Below are 20,048 nucleotides of genomic sequence, written 5' to 3'. Positions count from 1 at the left end.
ATTATTTTATGAAAAAACACACTTATTTATAAAGTTGAAATGTATTTAAGATTTAAATACAAATGCATCATAACATGTGAGTTACTTTCTTGTGTATGTTTTAGAACTTGAAAATAGTTATTCGCATTATAACTACTCACATTTGTATCAGATCTTGTCATTACAAATATAAATATTTAATACTTCAACGAAGTTATTTAAAATACCATAGGGTAGTATAATATTAAACTTCTAAATTTTTATGTTTTTTAATTTTTAATTTACATCAAAATCGTTACCTTAGTTAATGTAAGTTAGTGAATTTCGTGTGATATATTTAAAAATTGTATACTTTTATACAACTTACAAATTCACAAGCTCACAAATTATACGATCATTTAATAACAAACATTATTCTGCACCGTACTTTAAATAAACATAAAAATTATACTGTTACAAAAAATATTACAGTCTTTGTTTCTAAAATAACAAGTATTTGATTAAAATTAAAAACTTAAAATATATTTAAATAATTTTGTGCCATGGGGTTAGGTTTTATTTAATTGTTTTGTTATATGTTTATTTATATATGGTTAAGATACAGAACCTAACTAATATATATATATAATACGAGTATACCAGTGGCGTACTTGTGAAACATATTTGGGGGGGGGGGCATAAATTAATTGCACAATTTTTTTTATGGTTATAATATAATCTGAAACTTTATTATAAATTATTACTAAATATTTAAAACTCATGTTGATCACTTAATATCAATGATAACCACATTATAAAATAGTGGCTATAAGTGACCATCACTCCTAATCCCAATTCAGTCGAATATTGATATTTCATATTACATTGATAAGTGATATCAAACACGATTATAATCAGTGACGATTAAAAATATTTATAATTGATATTATTTAAGCTGAACAATTAATTTGCATTGTGGCATCAAAAAACTTCTCGGGGATAACCCTCCCCCTCCCCCAGGTACGCCACTGGAGTATACTCTTTTTTATTTTTTATTTAACAATATTTTTACAATAATGACAAAAGATAGTTTGAAGCAACAAAAAATAAAATAAGTTAAAGTACAATAAAATAATAAAAAATTAAATTTGAAAAATTAAAAATTTCACATCTAGGTTGAAGTAATGCGTGTAAAAGCAATCCAAGATAGCTATGAAACTTTTTCATTAATAACATAATTGGAAATAGTCAACTTAATTATAATGAAAACAATACGGAGAGGACAAAAAAAAAAAAGAATAAAAATATTTATTAAATTAAGCCCATTATAATTGCATAGTAATATTATATTCGTTTGACAGTTACGTATAAAATTATTACACTTTATAGTGTAATTGAACAAGACAATACAAAAATCCGAACTTGGAAGATAAAAATAATGACCGTGGACGATTAACGTGAAACCGACAATAAAAAACAAAATTGTATTACTTGTTGATAATATGAAATTATATTGGTGTAGTGACTATAGCTGCGCTTAGATGCAAAAAAGAATTGTACATTTTTCATACTTTTTTATATGATAATATCTTATTTCAAAAGTAACCCGTATCAAAAAATCATTATTCATCCATTGCAGTGTTGGCGGACTATATCATTCCTCATATATATGAAGGGCGTGTACTATATATATACCCATTTATTGGACCAAGTCTTTCGCTAACAAAATTCATAGTGACCGTTCACAATATTTTTTAACAATACATCGTACATTTTTTTTAGTCAGTACGTCCTTTAATCTCAGTAATTTTATCGCCATCCTACTCTTTTCCGACATGTAGTGTGTACATCGCAAGATGTATTATACGCATCTATAGACAATTTTTATGTCGATATCAACGTTTCAGATGAGATGTAAACAATTTTAAATACTTCAATACATGATGACCTTATTTCTCATCATTGGGATTTATCGAACATTATTGTATGATGACGTTAATTTCAATCATTTGGAGTATAATGTGGGTTACAAAAGTAGACAAGTTTTATACATTCATGTATTTATTTACAGGTATATATATATGCATCAAGTAGATTGCTAATATTTAGATTAATTGCAAATAAGCATTTTTAAAATAACATTAACAAAATATATATTACGATTAGTTACGCTAATAATCTGATAACAATATACAAGATAGATATCATCAGGTATTAATCATTTAATTTTGTATCATTATCTATTTAATTGTATGTTTTTGTAGTTTTTAGTAAAATATTCTTTAATTTTTTTAAAATATATTTATATATATATTGGTCAAAAGAAAATAACATAAACAGGAACTGTCCATTTAAGTATATACGGAAAAAACTTTAACATCCATATTATATATACATAGATGTACTATAAAACATTTATTTATTTTTGTATATTTAAAATATAATACATTTTTAATAATATTTATAATTGTGAGTTCAAACATGACGTATCCTAAATTTGCATAAAAATATTGGACATAAATCACCCTTTTGCATATTAAAACAATAATTACAGAATGTTTTTCTTTTTATAGCATGATACGGTATTTTTCAATATAACAATAATATTTTATTATAACTTATGTACATAAATATAGTTTTTAAGTTAAAAAACGAGTCCAGAAAGAGTTCTAAAGTCCCAAACCAGGTTTTAATCTATTTTATCGTTTGACTATATCTACGCATTTATTTGACTATTATGTCCAACAAAACCGCTGTTTTTATAAATGTATTCTACATCTTATTTCATATACACCTTTAGAATATAATTTTGTATTTAAACAGTTTGATTTGAAATTTTAATTTATTATATACATATATTTAAGTAATTTTTAAAATTAATTGATTAAAGAAATTTTTTCTTAAACGATAAACTCGAAAGATTTTGGGGATAATGTGAAATGTATTACCATGAAGTATTGAAACTCGCAAGAAGTGATAACAAGTAATCCATTAAAGAAAATAGTGTACATACACGTATAAAATAGTAAATAAATGAACAACGGAATAAAAAATGCAACAAGAAAACTAAAATAAAGAAAACCATGGAAACTACCTCACTATTCTACAATTTCAAGGATATACAATGATCATAAGACTAACAAAAAAGGAACACTACTCGGACGTATTGAGCTCACAACCAATTCATCGACATAGAATATAAAAAGATACTCAACCAAAATATTTGTAGTTTCATTAAAAACTACAAAAAAAAAACTACATAAAAACTACATGTGGTTAAAGAAAAGAAAATCGGAGAGATAAAATGGAAAGTAGGATATACTCAAGTTATAGATAATAAACAGTAACACAAGAACAAAAACGAAAAAATTATCCAGCAGTCTTAAAGACGAATTCCAGAAATAGAACATCTTTAGACTTGTGAAATCGCATGTCGATTTTATAAAGGACGTATAAAAAAAGTAATATTATCGAAATACGTATAAGTTAACATAACAAATTATACTCAATGATAGCATTTATAACAACCACGCGGTGAAGAAACGGTTTAAAGATTGGACCTACAATGAATTCGGAGCACAAACTTCCTAACCATGAAGAATCTAAACATAAACCTAAAAACCAAGAGCATATGAACAAAAAAATAAAAAACAATTCTGTACAGGCACAGGTCACAGAAGTGAAACTTTCTCGACAACAGTCATGGTGATATAAAACTATTAATGTACAATCTACAGTTACTGTCGTAGAAGTTTCATTTTTATTATTTGTCTTTGCAGAGAATTATTTAGAAATCAAAATTAGAAGATTTATAAAGGGAGGGAAACAGGGCCGGACTTAGATTTTCGGATGCCCTGGGCAAATCGATTTTTCGAGTGTATTAGTATAAAACGTGACGAATTTTTGTTGCATTCCTGTGTGTCGCGACTTTGAAAATTTACTTCCAGTGCGCGTATAGAAGTTTCACTTAAAAAAAAAAAAACCAATCACAAATTTTTATCTATTTCAATTTTAATAGGATCATGTAAATAGTTCATCGTATACGTTATGGAAGATGATTGCTTTGCGGAACACTGTTTAAATACTGCAGCGTTTAATTTGTTCACAAGTGTCACGAGATCCCGGAGTCAGTCGGGGGTCGGTTTCGGTTTCCAGCGAACCGTCCGAATCATGCTGCATCGGGTATTGTACAAAAAATTACCGACGATCACGACGCCCGGTGCAGAGAGCACACGTCGCGCTGTTAACGGAATCAGAATTCCGAACTCGAAACGCAGTCACGCGAAACAGCGTTTACGGCGCACGGTTGGCGTGACGATAACAGCAACACGCGTGGCACAGCCCCGAACCGTTCGCGTCTCCTAACCGGCATTGGCGTTTTATCATCGTTTCCGATAAACCGCCGATCCGTTTGTGCGCGCAACGGGGGCAGTATAAACTTTGCACGCACGTCGTGCCCGCCACACGTGTTGTTCTCTCGCACAGTTACACCGCAGCCGCGTGCTGTTTAAATGTTACGCGGCGGTGCTTCTTCGGCCGGACCGGGAATCGATTCCGTTCCGAACCGATAAATATTAACGGCTATCTTAAAGTGTTATTGTATACACTACGTGCCCCTTGAAGTTAACCCCTTCCTCTCCGACCGCACCGAAAATCCCGGTCTCCACGCCCCGCGAATCGTACCTTGGCGAATGCTCAGCATACCCCCCGTTCCATACCGACACCCTTCCCCGCTAACCCTGTTGTTCAACGGCAGCCGTTCCGGTTATTTAATATACGGGTATACATGTATATACACATCCCTTATAGCGCACCCAATATCCCGTCGTAACGGTTGCGTTCAATTGTAATTATGCAAAGATCTCGCATAATTGCCGATGTTATTTATAGAGACCCGGTCGCCGACGGTACTGTTTTCTATACAATAACAAACGTTCGAAATCAACCACTTGTGCTGCGTGGCCGGAGGTCGCTTTTCCGCCGGTCGTTTATTACATTTCAATTTACTTACTCGGGTTGCATTCCCCGTGATCGCGTAGCGAGTCTATGCGAAAGTGTTCCGGTAATGTACGAGTGTATAATATTCTTAAGAACGCGTTAGATGTGACCCGAATGCATCGATGAAAAACATTAACGGTATGTACTTCAATGTTGACGAAAAATCAATATCGATTTTGAACAAAATACATGTGCTAGCATGACGGTGATGAAATGATCGAACGGTTTGTTATGAAGTAAAATATGTTAAAACACCGTTTAAAAATAATTTATGGACCATACGAGATTGTTTGTTTTTATATATATGACTAAAATGTGGGTTTACTCGTTTTGTGATTAATATATTTTTGTACATATACGTTACACGGCTGATGGAGTATGGTGTAAAAAAAAAAAAAAAGGTAGAAAAACGACCAAATTTACATTTTGAATAAAAAAATATTTTTTATACTCGGAGTACGCTTTGGGGAAAGGGTTAGAAATAGAAAAGTAAATGTTTTTATCTACAGGACGATTATGTTGTAATAAGCGTATGTACTGTGCGTATTGGCGCGTTGCCGTAAAAACCCATGAGCCCATTTTTCATTCACGTAAAATGTAATTATATATTTAAAAGAGAAACCCAAATAGTTAATTGTGAATCGTCAACAGTCGAGAGTTATACACTTAACTTGATTAAAAAAGAAAAAAAAAATTAAAAAAAAAAAACAAGCAGTTTGTAATTAAAACGATTCGAGAGCATGTATATGATACGCCGGTGGTGTACTACGTCAGACCTTAAGTGCCCTATAGAGATTTGCATAACGCGGCGATGACCGTTCTTTACAGCACGACGTTTGCCTTATGACCGGGGGAGTTCGTTCGCGTGCGCACCAACCCTTCAAGAAACGCTCGTTTGCTGGGTAGGTTTTCGACGGAGACGCGCCGCTGTATTATAACCACCGTGTAAGCATATACTACGAATATTATGCCATGTGGTTAGATTTATCGAGTATCACAAGGTCCGTGTAGAACGATCTTGTTCTTACGATGACTTGGATGATCCACACGGTCGTACTTTGCACGCAAGCGTGCGTGATTCACTCGCAAACCGTAACTGTTTCCAATTACGAGTCATCAAACGATCCGTTTATCACATTCACAAAATGTCCAATACCTGTGTAACTTTTGTTAAAATATACAATTACTATCATAATTATATTCGAATAATGTAAGCACGTATGTGCACATGCATATTGCAATTCAGTAAATTATTCTTATCGATGAGGTTTGGCAATGAATTACTTTCTACATCAACACAGATGATAGTTTTTTCTTTATTGATCGCACCACATTCAGACTTAGAAATTAACACTATTTATGAAGATACTAGAACGTATTACAAGCAATTATTCAAAAATCTTCCTTATCATGCCATAGCTACTCACACGGTTCCGGGAAACCTATCACGGTGTCTAAACAGTTGATGCAGAGTTCTTAATGATTAATGGTAATAGTCAATCATAAAATAAAAAAAAAAAAAAATTGTCTAATAATAATGAAAAAAAGTATGTATGTATGTATGTATGTATGTATATATATATATATATATATATATATATATATATATATATATATATACATATATATAAATATCGGTGTTTCCGAATTGTGTGCGGAGTTTTTTCGTAATGAAGTTTAATTGATTTTTTCGTGATAGCTGAGTTGCGTGCACAGATTTTTTTAATAAATTGTATTCATAAGAAAAAAAATATACAAAAAATATCGTGAGCTATAATAGTACATATCAAGTGTAAAGAATGAAGTAAAAAAAAAATTACAAATTTACTAAATATACAAAAAGACAAAAAGTAAATTAAAAAATAAAAATTACGAAAATTATTGTATAAATAAATTATATATACTGGAAAGTTTTTTTAAGCTTTTTTTTTTTTTTGAACTCCAAACGTATTATAATTTTATCATTATACCGACGCATCACTGATATAATCTTCTATTTCTACTGCCTTACGTAATTTTTGTGTTAGATTTGAGCTACGCGTTTTGACATAAATGTCAGTTATAGTTGTACATTTTTCAAAACTTCTAAAAACTGGAAAATATTTGGATATGAGGAATAGAACATTTTATTAAGCCTTGAATGAAACGATTTAGAAGCATTTGTATTACTCATTAACCTGTTCGAAAACTCGGCCCGTATTGATGGCGGAAATGTACAATTTTGTAAATTATAATTTATTTATATAAATAAATAATAAATATAATTTTTTTTTTTCAAAATAATTACAAGAATCATTTAATTGTTGATTATTTGGTTATATTAAATATAATACTTTTACGGCATACGTGAAGGTTGTCGAAAACCGATTGTCTGCTTAAACTTTTACGCACGCGATTCGGGCATATTCCGAAAAATTCTCGCACGCAACTTCATTCTGTCACAAAAAAAACTGTACACGCAATTCGATTGTTGACTAAAAGAGCTTGGTTTTTTGACACGCAATTTGGACGAAGCCATAAATATATATATCGATACTATCTGACCCAGCAAACGTTATTTCACCATATATTTATATTAATTATAGTATAATATATTATATATTTATAAAAAATAACTAATTTATTAGTATGTTATATAATTGTTGTATAATTGTAAGTAGGATGGGATGGTGATTGAAATATTAATGAAGCCCTGTGGACGACGACTGCCTATAAGAATTAAAAACACCAGCCATTTATTTTTTTACTTTACAGGCATGCATCTTTAAACGTCGAATACTGTTGTCCATTCACTTTGCATATATCTTGAAATGACATTGGGCTGGTGACATTAACAGTCGCAGATAGAAGCACTCAGTGTGCCTTGGATTGACTGCTTATACTCGGTTCAAAGTGTTTGATTTTAATAAATCTAGGCACACATCAACTTATATTCCTTGCTTACGATGTATCCATTTTTTCGGTTGAGCAAAATAGCATGAAATAGCATGTGAAATAGCATTTTACTTCGGAATAAAGAAATTTTAGTGCAAAGGCACCAAAGAATTTGCGTGATTACACAATTTGAAAAATTCACTAAGTGTAGTTTTTTGTGACTTTATAGCACGATCAAATGCTGTTTTATTTATGAAAAACACGCGCTGCCCGTTTTTAATATGGACTGCTAAATATATAACTGTTGGATCTCGTCCATAAATTGGGAAACCAAAGATACGTCGTTGTTATTCAATCGAGAAGCATTCTTGTCTTTTAGTCATACTCACATGCACATTTGTATTATCGGATTGGATTTGTTCGTTTGTTCTTTACTTTCTTCTATTTTTCAAGTTTGTAACTGCATTTGTTCGAGAGTTCAAATTGGCCTCTTCGCGTCTTGATGGCATTGTTCACATTGAACTTTTTTTTTTTTTACCACTTTATTTATTTAAAAGCAATATTATTACTCATTACAATAAGAATGTGTGATATTTACAACTTGCAGTTGCTATGGATATTAAATCAATAACTCCGCCTATATTATAGGTATACAATTTATACTTTGGAGTTGATTACCCTCTACACCTAGGAATTTCAAAATAGTTTAGGAGATATTCACAAACTTACAAAATATACACAAAAAATTTCATGAAAATCGGTCAAGTCCTTTTGGAGGAGTTCAATAACAAACACTGTGACCAGAGAATTTTATAAATAAGATAGATAGATATCTATATATATATATATATATATATATATATAAATACAGTGCACGAATTGAGAAAAATTAAGTAGAGGAGCTCAGTCCAACGATTTGAAAACTGCGTTTCACGTGCGCAATTATTTGACACAGACCCGTAGGGGACTTCCTCCCTTTTCCTTCCACTTCCAACCTTAAATATATTTTGAATATCACTTTTCAACTAAATAAATATTTAAATTCCAAATATAATATATTTTGATAGCAATACCAACATCCTATATGTTACAATAGAAAATAAAAATAAAATAATAACTAACAAAGGTAATTATAGGCGATTAGGCAGTCTCATGAATCGAATGATATAATCATATATTTGGTTTTTATTTTTATCTATTTTTCCTTTTTAGTGCGGGCCACGGTCTTAGAAAATAAGTCTAAGGTCGTGATGAGGGCATTTATTTTTTTCCGAAATGACGATATCGTCGATCGCCAATATTAATAACAAACCGTACAATGTATAAAGTATAATACACCGAATTCACAGACATTACTATTTATATTTTTCCAGAAATTATGACATTGTCCCTTATCATAACCACCATATAATCTTTAATTATAAAAATAGTTTTGATATTATAAATCGTAAAATTAATTTTCCAATTGACGTAAATTGAAATTCACATAAAAATTACTTTGGACTTCAATTAGGATAAACGTGGCGTCCCCCCGTTCCGGTGAAAAAATATAGTTGGGGTATGCAAAAAAAAAAAAAATAGAGGAGCTTCGCCCCCCCGCCCCCCCCCCCCCCCAATTCGATCACTGTATATATGTATAAGCAAAAAGAAGTTCAATCATTGGACAGCTTCTTCTCTCACCTTTTTTTTATTATATTAGTTGCTTGTAGGGTATATTCTTATTATTAAGAAAAGAAAAAATAAATCACCACTAATAATAAACATTGCCTTTTTGTGTTATACGATCATTATCTATCGTACAGTCCGACAAATTATTCATACAATTATTGGATGGTACTCAGTCATACAGTAACAAATATGCGTTACATATTATCATAATCAAAGAGTCGAATTTTACTATTTTTACTAAACACCAAAACTCGATTCGACTTCGCTTTCAACAACTTCGCGGTTTGTAGCTTGATATTGATTTTCACGGGATTTCACGACGACATGGACATGATCAACGAAGAACGATGACTATACAATTGTCTCGATTGATTGTAAAGGGCCCGACGACGGTAGTCGACGTACAAAAGCGAAATGAAAACAATAACGATCGTTCCTGAAAGCCACGAGTCAATCTCCAAATAGCAGCCGGCTCGTGTCGTCTACTACACACCGATTAGAAATGCAAAACTCATGATTCGTGGGAATTCAAGTGGAGGAGATGGGTAGGGACGTTCGTGCGCGTTCGAAGGAAAGAAAAAAAATAAATATAGTTAACGTTCGTTTGTCAGTAATGGATGCGGCGACCAGCGGGACCGAATCATCAATAAAACGTTAATGCGCGTGGAAAAGAGATGAGTATTAATTTTATTTACGTCCCCAGAGCCCGAAAGGGTGCTCACGTCACTGCTGAGATCATTATTGGATGGGGGTGGGGGGGAGCAGAAGCTGGAGAAGTATTAAAATTGATGAAATCCGGACACGCGAGTCCTGCGCGCCGGTCTGCGAGTCGTGGTCGACCGCGTACGTGTGTAGGTCTCTCGGGCGTGTGTGTACGGGGTGAATTTGCGTGTGCGCGCGTTTGTCGAACTTAGGGTACCAAAACTTATTGTTTCGAAAAGTTTCCGGCGCATGCGACGGGCATGTCTCAAGTTCATTTCAAACATTTCTCAACCGATCCTGTGAACAACTGTTGGGAACGCAAAACCGAAAACCTATCGTCTTCACCGTTACGTCGTACAATTGTTTATCATTACTAGTTTTGGCGTTTACGACGACATAGAACACGTAATATTTTACGACCATCGTCTTGTATCACCATCGAAATATTGAAGATAAACGTTAATAAAAAATGTATTCGACATGAAATCACTATACACTGTGTCTAGAAGATTGAGTTTCCCTCGAGGACCCGGTATAATCATTTTGTCGAGTGGGACATATTAAACTAAACTGTTCGGATAAGCTTGAAGGTTCGTTATACGCAGTTCGAATTTAATAACTTTGAAGTATAAATACATAAAAAGAAAAAAATTGTAAATTCAAATTCGCACTTTCAAAGTTTTCATAATATATTTTTAACATATAATTTAATTTATTCTATGTCCATGATGTAGCACCATAGCGTATAGGTAACAAAGATTATTTTATATTATTTATTCATGCTATAATATACGTATAAAATATTACTTTTATAAATATTATTATTATTTATACAAGTATTATTTCGATGGTCAAAAAATTTAAATAATAATTAAAAAAATAAACTTTTTTCTTATTTACGAAGAGAAATGTGCAACAAAGAAAAAAACCCAATTTTGTTTTTGATTTGTTTTAAGCCTAATCCTTTTTAAGTAAAATTGAGTGCATAACTCTACAAGCGTAAAATGTATTTTGGTCTCCTGCTATTATACTATTAAATTACAAGATCCCGAGGCAGATTCATTGTATTAATTAAACCATATTGAACTGTAGTACCGAGAACTTGTAGTCTCCATAGCATATCAGATTCGACGGAATACATTGTCTAACAATTCACATTAACAATTGATGCTGCGAAGAATATAAAATCTAATTTAATTTGTAACGATTTTTTGCTTCTTAATTTTTTCCCCCCATTCTCCCAGATTTTTGGATCCACGTTTAATCCACGGAAGTCCCCTAGTTTAATTACTGACCATTATAGTTGGGGAAAAGGGTATATTTTTTATTTTTTGTTCCCCTGGAGTTTCTAAAACTGCTAATCACTGACTATTAATAATTGTGAAAATACAATTTCACTATAATTTTTACGGCGTGAGGCTCGTTTTGTATAAATAATCTCATTTAACTAGGGTTAATGTTCTGTGGTTAAAAAATAAATATAAAATAAGGTTCATCGTAATAACGAGTATTTTTATATTTTGTTGAAACGTTTATTCTTGAATTAAAATACTTCACGAATAACGATTAAAATGTTATGAAATGTTCTACTTTTAAAATACAGTCTTATATGTAAAACATAATTAATTATACGTTTTAATGGTTCATATCAATTTTGTTTTTGTAATTTTATAACTTAAGTTTAACGATTGGATATTATTTAGTAATTTTTAATTAACTATAATATAGATTAATATAAAGGTATAAATAATGTCATTTTTTTAACTGAAATAAAACATTATTAATGAAGAGTATCATAATTTGTTTTTTTCGATTTTTGTCTGTTGGTCAAAAAATATTAAGACATAGTAAATTACATTTTTAAATACATTGTATTAAAAATCAGAAAACTATGCAAAATACTCAAAAATATCTTTTTACATTTTGAAAATTTAAATACTTAAAATTTATTTAAAAAATTTAAATAATTTAGTAAATCTATTACAAAATACTTTGAATTATCTTTTATGAAAATAAAATTAAGTCGTTCATTTGTTTATAATATTCAAAGTATTATGTTAAAAATTAAAATTTAGTACATGATGATGTATATCTGAAATAAACTGTACTCTTTTATATGTGGTACCATGACAAAAATGTAAGTAATTGCAATATTAATAAATAATTATTGTTATTATTGAAATTAATAAAATTAAAATAAACAAGTGAAAATTGACAACTATTAGAATTCTGAGAGACAATAATATAAGATGAATATTATTTGAAGATGATGTGCAACCATATTATCAAAACTTTAATTTATATGCAATATCTGATTTGAGCAAATACATTAAATATTGTGTTATAATCTGTTTAAATTAAGTACATTTGTATCAAATTTAATGTTTCTTTTTTTTTTTTTTAAAAAAAAAGAACGAATACTTTAACGTATTCAAATCGCATAATCTTGGCCATTATGAATAGCGTTTTATAATCATATTAATCTTGTAACTCAATTCGAAACTTTTCTTATTTTACAATCGAAACCACATTTAAAATATTTCAAAACTCTTATGAATATCCATTTTTTTTACGCACCCTAAATTCTGAATAAGGGATCAACGTTTCGATAATATGGCATTACCACGGTGAACTTTCAGAACTTCAGTAACAACAAAACTAATTAATCCAAAACATAGTAGCACGATGGAAGTATACGATATTCATAGGTTATGAAGACCCTTTTCACTTCAAGTTATAAATATATAAGATTATAATGGCTTGAAAATTACTTGATTTGGAGCAATTTTATTACATAAACTTATTATGCGACAGTGGTATAAATCAAATTATTGAAGAATATATTTACTTTTTTTAATTAATCTTGTATCTTTTTTGGTTGACCTTAAATTATATGTCACTCAATGAATTACGATATTAAATAATAACACATAATCAAATAGATTTGAAATATGTATATAGAAATATTTTGAGTCCCAAGAGTACATAATTGAATGCATCATAATAAGATCTTGGTAAATAGTTCATAAAGTTGGTTTAGTTTTTCAAGTATTTAATATTTATTAAGTTTTAAATTAAAAATTTTCAAGAAATTAAAATCAGAGAACTTCATTCGGAATGAGTAACTTTATAGGAAAAAAAAACAGGATTAGGATTCAAATTGTGTACTCTTTTATAAAATACGAATATATGTGATATATACATATAATAACTTTATTGTTGGTGAAATGTTATTATTTTGATATTTTACTAAGTGGAACTAAAATTGAAACTCATTGAAAAGTTTAGAAGCATAAAGCAGTAATACACGCGTGCACATTTAAACTATATAAGCGCAAAACAATTGGTTTAAATTATCCCTGATTAATTTTAATAATCCCTATTAAAAGTTGCAACGAAATCATTTTGAAGTAGGTATATAAGTACGATTTTAAATATTTTAATTAAATGTGCTAAATAAACCAATTATCGAAGAGTTATATCATTATATAATCGATAATTTAACAATAAATAAAAATTGTTTAATAATTATTCTGGTGCGCGATTTGCTGCGTATATTTTAATACTTTATTTAAAAAATGTGTTCATTAATTTAATATTTACTGACCTGATGGAAGACATGTGATATTTGCAGGACCTTTAAGAAAAAATCCTGGTGGACAGTTGAAATACGTAGTTTGCCCTAGCCGGTGACCACTTGCTCTGTAGTTGAGATGTGGGTTAAGATCCATGCTAGGAACTGGTTTACAGTGAACATCTATTGAAACATATTAAAAGTAAATATCAACTCTTTAATCAGATTTTAAAGTTTATTCTCTGAGTTATTAGATTCAAAGATGTATTGGTTTTTAAATAATTTTCACAAATATACATTTAAAAATAAATAAAATTGCTTATAGTTATCCTAACTGATCATCTGAATGTAATATGTTTCAATGTCCGGTTTTTAATTAAATTCGTTTTATAATTTCCATTTACACACATTTTTAATTTGAGATTATTTTTTTAAAATTCTGATTTTTTATCAAGCATTTAAAATTAATCTCAATTAACAGTATTTTATACAAAATTAATGTAAACTAAATTAAATTGTTAATAAACAACGATGACTATAGTAGTAAAAAATTAGAATAAATGTTGAATCATTTTGTTTTATAAACGAACAATCACACATAGATCTTATTTACTCGTATACTATTTCAAAAGAATGAATTAGTATGACTTTTATACCAATTTTTCATAAATATCGTAATTAAAAGGGAAGATAATAAATAAAGAAATAATGAAAATTTAAAATTAAACGAGGAACATATTAACAAATTAATTATTTGTTATTCAATTTTTTATAATATTTATTGACAAATTGTTTTATTACAATAATAATATTATTTATTTGATATATATTAGTTATTTCACTGTCTATAAGTCTATAATATCATTCATAATAATTTTTCAAATTTATGTGAGAAAGTAATTTACATTTATTTTTAAATATATTTAATTATTATTTTTTTCAGATATAAATTTATGTTTTACAATACTCTTATGACATAACAAAATTTTCTATGGATGAAATACTTGTACATTTTATTTTGGATAGTATGTGTTTTGGTATTTCTGTGTTTCACGTATAATTTTTAATTTGTATAATTGTAAATATAGCTAAGAAAATTAATATCGAAAATTATATTTATATTCAAATGAAATGTGATAACATTTTTTATGTTTGCTAAATGACATAATATTTGTATATTTACTTCAACTTTATAAAATAGGTTACTAATATGTTCTCAAGTATTTTAGATACCAATAATGATATACGTTGGACATATTAAACTGAAAATTTAAAATTGTTTCAAAATTATTTATAATATTTTAATCAATATATAAATGAAATATTGTCATTTAACTATATTTTTATTTTTATACCGAAGATAGTTCCTTTCAATTTCCCGCAAAAGTGAAAAATATATTGGTTAAGCGTACTTTTTCAGTGACATTTCTTTGATGAATATTCAATTAAAAGTTTCGTTTGATCGCTAGCCAAACAATAATATACTGGTAAAACAAAATGAATTAAAATTAGTTTGCCGAATTTCTGTAATTAAAGTTATGTATTACGTTAAAATTGGATGTTTATTATTATTAAAATATCAAGCTCGTTATAGCATCACATGGATAATTGATAATACAATCTAGTCATCAAATGTATACTCAATATACCAATACTTAAACTTGGATGGATGTATTTTATAAATATAAGAAATATATTTTATGTATGAGAGAAAAGATTATAGATTTGGGTCAAACACTTTTTAAAAGTATCAAGAACAATCACTAATATATTTATGAAAAATAGTAAAAATAGTAGAATATATATTTAAATATTCTATAAAAACTGTATTCTGAAAACATTATTTTAAATACTATAAGAGTTATCCAAGTTTTTTTCAGTTTTTTTTCTAGATGTGCCAACATATTTATTTTATTGGTTTAAGTATCTTATATTTGTTGTTGGATTGTTTACTATTGCTATAAAATTGGGAAAAATCCATAATTTTACATTAAAAGTAGTAGGAAACTCAATAATTTAATATTATATAATCATAAATTATTGTGCACCTTTTTATATACCAGTGCAATTAATATTACGTAAAAATGTTGATATTATTTAAAAAATTAGATTAAATGGAAAAAAGTATTGAAAATAGTGTGTTAAATACTAAAAAAAAATTATTTCAATAGTATTCAAAATACTATATATTTTGAATATAGTATTCGGAAAATTTTACTCCGAATATTACTCAAGTTTAGAATGCATATTTATTATATAATTAAATTAAATTAAAAAACACATAAATGCAGATTTAAGGTACTACACTAATATTTAGTATTTTATGGTTTGGCATGATTCAGATTGAACTCTAAAAAGTATAATACATTGTCACGCTTGCGAGAAATAAAAAATAATTTATACGCTATGTACGATTCGAAAAGTAGAATACATATGAATATGAATATAGTACGTTGTGGTAAATGAGCGTATAAAAATAAATATTAAGGATGCAGGAAAAATAAATAAGACATTATTGGTGAGATTCACTGTGCAGAATAAACGATTCATATTGTAATAGAAGGTGCATAAGGATTTCAAGTGGAACGTGATACGACGTGTTGAGTAGAATTCTCGGAAAAAAATGAACGAATGATACGTAGGATCGAAATAAATGGCTGGTTGGTATGGTTTATAACATTCTATGAGGATTTAAATGGCCACGTGGGAGAGGATAATGAGAAAAATATGAAAAAATGCACGATTCCGTGTTAAATTTGTATTATTTGAAATATGCTTCCTACGGGTCATATTGGTTAATTATTTCTTTTAAACACAAATTATATAATAGTAGAAATAAAAGATAATAATTTACAAGACTATAGTTTCTATCTTACACATAATGATGATTCTCTATGGAATTCAATTATTATTAACGAAATAATTAAAATTGTTATACACGTTGTGTGGAGGAATATAACTTGTGTTTTATATTTTGAGTAAATGAGTACTAGTGAATATTATTTTTGATAATATACTATTATTTCGTGAGTATAATCTGATTATTCCATTTAAAATAATTATCCTCTTGACTTAAGGTAGTTTTAAGAAAAACATTTTGTTCTTTGAAAATTTTGTGTTATAATCGGACGAGAATGTTTTTTTAAATTAAAAATACATACAAAATAAGGAAAAATATTATATTGTATTTCTTGAACATCCAAGTTAAATTGAGAAATAACAATACACTTTTTAAATTTTTATAATCATTAAATAAACATGTAAGAAAAATTATAGTATTTACATTTTTAAGATGCTTACAGTCTTTCACATCTTTCATGTACACAAAACATAATTTTTATAGCTAAAAAGATACTAAACTTAGAGATAATTAATCCTACCTTTCTTATACAAATAGAAACTGGTAACAATGTATTTAATAGAACTTTGCACATGTGTCCGTTACATTAAAATTTTATATTAACTTACATCATAAACTATTTATAAATATATCACATATATGATTTTGTATATAGTTAATATAGGTTTGCTGTGAGATGTATAGTGAAAAATTAATTATAAATGTTGTCGAATAAATGCTTTGAACTTATTTTATTGTAAAATATATAATGTATACGAATATATACAAATGTGAATGTTTTTATATTTTATAATTTGATAACAAAATATAGTTATATAGTTAATGATTTTTTGATTAGTGAAACAACAAATATACTGGTTTTACCATGATGTGTGTTTTTTGTGTCTGTATACGCGATTTTTACAACTGGAATGGAAACTGAAAAGGAATGCTTCAATTATCGTAATAATAGAAGTATAAAATAATAAATGTTAATAATTTGGTAAACTGTAGCAACTACCAACAACGATCGATAATCATGAGAACATACTAGAGTGAGAATACTAGAGTAAGAATTATTGAGAATAATCTAATGCATTATCGCCTTTATACTGGTCGAATAATTGTTTTTCATCTTATCTACGCTACGCCATATATTACTTATTTAAAGTAGTTCCATGTGTTATTGTTTATTAGCCTAATAGTTTTTATTATTTTCTTTAATTAATATTTAATAAATAAATATCCAATACCGACAAGTATTGTGTGTTATTTATTATTCTATTAAAACCTACAGCAATTTTTTAAATTTCTCAACAATGTTTTCAAATAATTGATATAAACTACAAAAAATAACAATATTTACGGTTCACTAATTTTCGACTAAATTAAATTAAATTTTTGTTTCAATTCAGAAAATTACAATCGTACAAACTTAAAAATGTTACATTGACATATTTCTAAAAATTCCACATTTCTTTGCTTTTTTCATGAAATGTCGATAAAATAATTTTAGTTTGACAAAAATTATTAAAAATAAAATACAGTTTTTCTTAAATATTTATTACTGGTAAGAAAATGACAAATTAATGGAATTAAAAAAAAAATTGTATATGATAGTTTGAATATAAAATGTTGATAAAAATTACGAAAATCCTCTTCGTTTTTGTAGTTGAAAATTTTTAAATCTATTAATTGTAATATTTAATATTTGTTCTAAAAATTAGAAAATTATTTTTTTTATCTTATCCTATGTGCACAATTTTAACTGGATTGCTTAAATCATCGAAATCGTGAAAGATTTATAATATAAAATGTTGTTCAGTTGACACTATACGATATTCCTAATAGTTTTCTTAATAATTGCATAGAAATTGTGAAAAGTAAAAAATAAAAAAATATATTTACCCCATTTATTTCACTAGGAATTGTTTTTACTATTATTTATTCATTCCTGTACTTCAGCCGATCGAGAATTCTCACCCAACCTAGGAGTTTTGTCCTTTTTAATTATTCAATAGCAATTGTTATTAAATGTATAAACGTATTTTGATAAATTCTACAGGAATATCCAAGGTAGTGTTTAATTTGATAATTTAATGACTTGATAATTATTTGTTTCTTTATTTAAATACAAGTATTTATTAATAAGACTGATTGTGACGGAAAACGATACAAAAACAATACTTGCTATTGATCTTACTCTTTTATAGATTTTTTTTATATAGTCTCCACCATGGAGCTATTTCAATATAGTTAAAACGTTAATCTAATGTTTAATTTTAGTTGGTTATTTGTTCCGTGGTTACTTTTGTTACTTTTGATAATTTAACTTCATTTTCAGTTATATATAATTTCATCTTAAGCTAGTAGATAACAATATACTAAAGAATTTTAAATTAAGAAGAAAAATAAAGTTATCAATTTTATTAGGTTAAAAACTAGATGCAAATGTAATCGTATTTTCGTTTAGGGCTGTTTCACTTATTATTCGTGTCTTGTATATATGGTATATCCCTATAGGCTGTAAAATCCATTTATCACTAAATAGTAATCCCACGAGTTGGCTAAGTATGAACCGTCAACACGTTTCTGTTTTTGATCTTATAAATCAAGAAAAGTAAATTTTCCACAATCCGATGATGTTTAAAACAATAGTTCGAAATTAATAAATTTTCCTATAAGTTATTGTGTCGTTTGTTAGGAAACTATTAGTAATGAAATATTGTAAATAATTTTTAATTTAGGTATTTCTTTAATAAAAATCAATTTCATATACAAAATGTATTCGATTGAATATTTCAATAGAATTAATAAAAGGAATTCCTATAATTACATTTGTTCTCATTATCTTCTACGTGTGTGAGGTAAAAAATCTATATTGATTTTGAACTAGAGCCATTTTAAGTTTAAAGATTACATTTTTTTTTATGTATTATGTCAGTTTTAATTTGTATACAGATATTTATTTTGAATAAATTTTTAAAATAATATTTATTTTTCTTCTAATATAATAATTAAGTTTTAAAAAAACGATAAATAAGAAAACTTAGAAAATTTCCTCATTTTTAAATTTTATCACAAATAAATTTTCTGAAAATGAAAAGTATCATTACAAACTGTATTAATAATGTGATACTTATACTTTATTTTGATGTTACACTTGTGTTAGGTATAACAAAAAATAAATTGAAATTTGATTTTCTACTTATATTTTATATTATATTTATGAAGAAGTCCTAACATTTTTTTTTTTTTTTAGCTAAAGCATTTGTAAGCAAGAATCATTAATAGTAGGAGAAAATATTTTCCATCATACATCTGTTGTGTTTACTTATTATTATTTCAACTCGTATTTAATTATAACCACTGTTGTTATTCTTAAGTATATGAAATTTATATTATTCATTAATTACTTTGCACATACTTTCACTA

General features: G+C 27.8%; 1 protein-coding gene across 2 annotated transcripts in view; it reads right to left on the bottom strand.

Annotated features, from left to right (window-relative positions):
- The window catches only part of LOC112691265 (locomotion-related protein Hikaru genki), a 170,126-nt gene that overhangs the window by 58,346 nt on the left and 91,732 nt on the right, over positions 1-20,048 (bottom strand). For both annotated transcript variants that reach the window (XM_025565423.1, XM_025565424.1), the window contains one exon: positions 13,808-13,957. In XM_025565423.1, coding sequence (XP_025421208.1) covers positions 13,808-13,957 — 150 coding nt within the window. The remainder of the gene's footprint in view (positions 1-13,807; positions 13,958-20,048) is intronic.

This window comes from Sipha flava, unplaced genomic scaffold, assembly GCF_003268045.1.
Source record: "Sipha flava isolate LNK unplaced genomic scaffold, YSA_version1 587_pilon_pilon, whole genome shotgun sequence".
In the NCBI taxonomy this organism is placed as follows: Eukaryota; Metazoa; Arthropoda; class Insecta; order Hemiptera; family Aphididae; genus Sipha; species Sipha flava.
The sequence above is the reverse complement of the archived record's forward strand: the minus strand, read 5'-3'. Positions and strand labels throughout refer to the sequence as shown.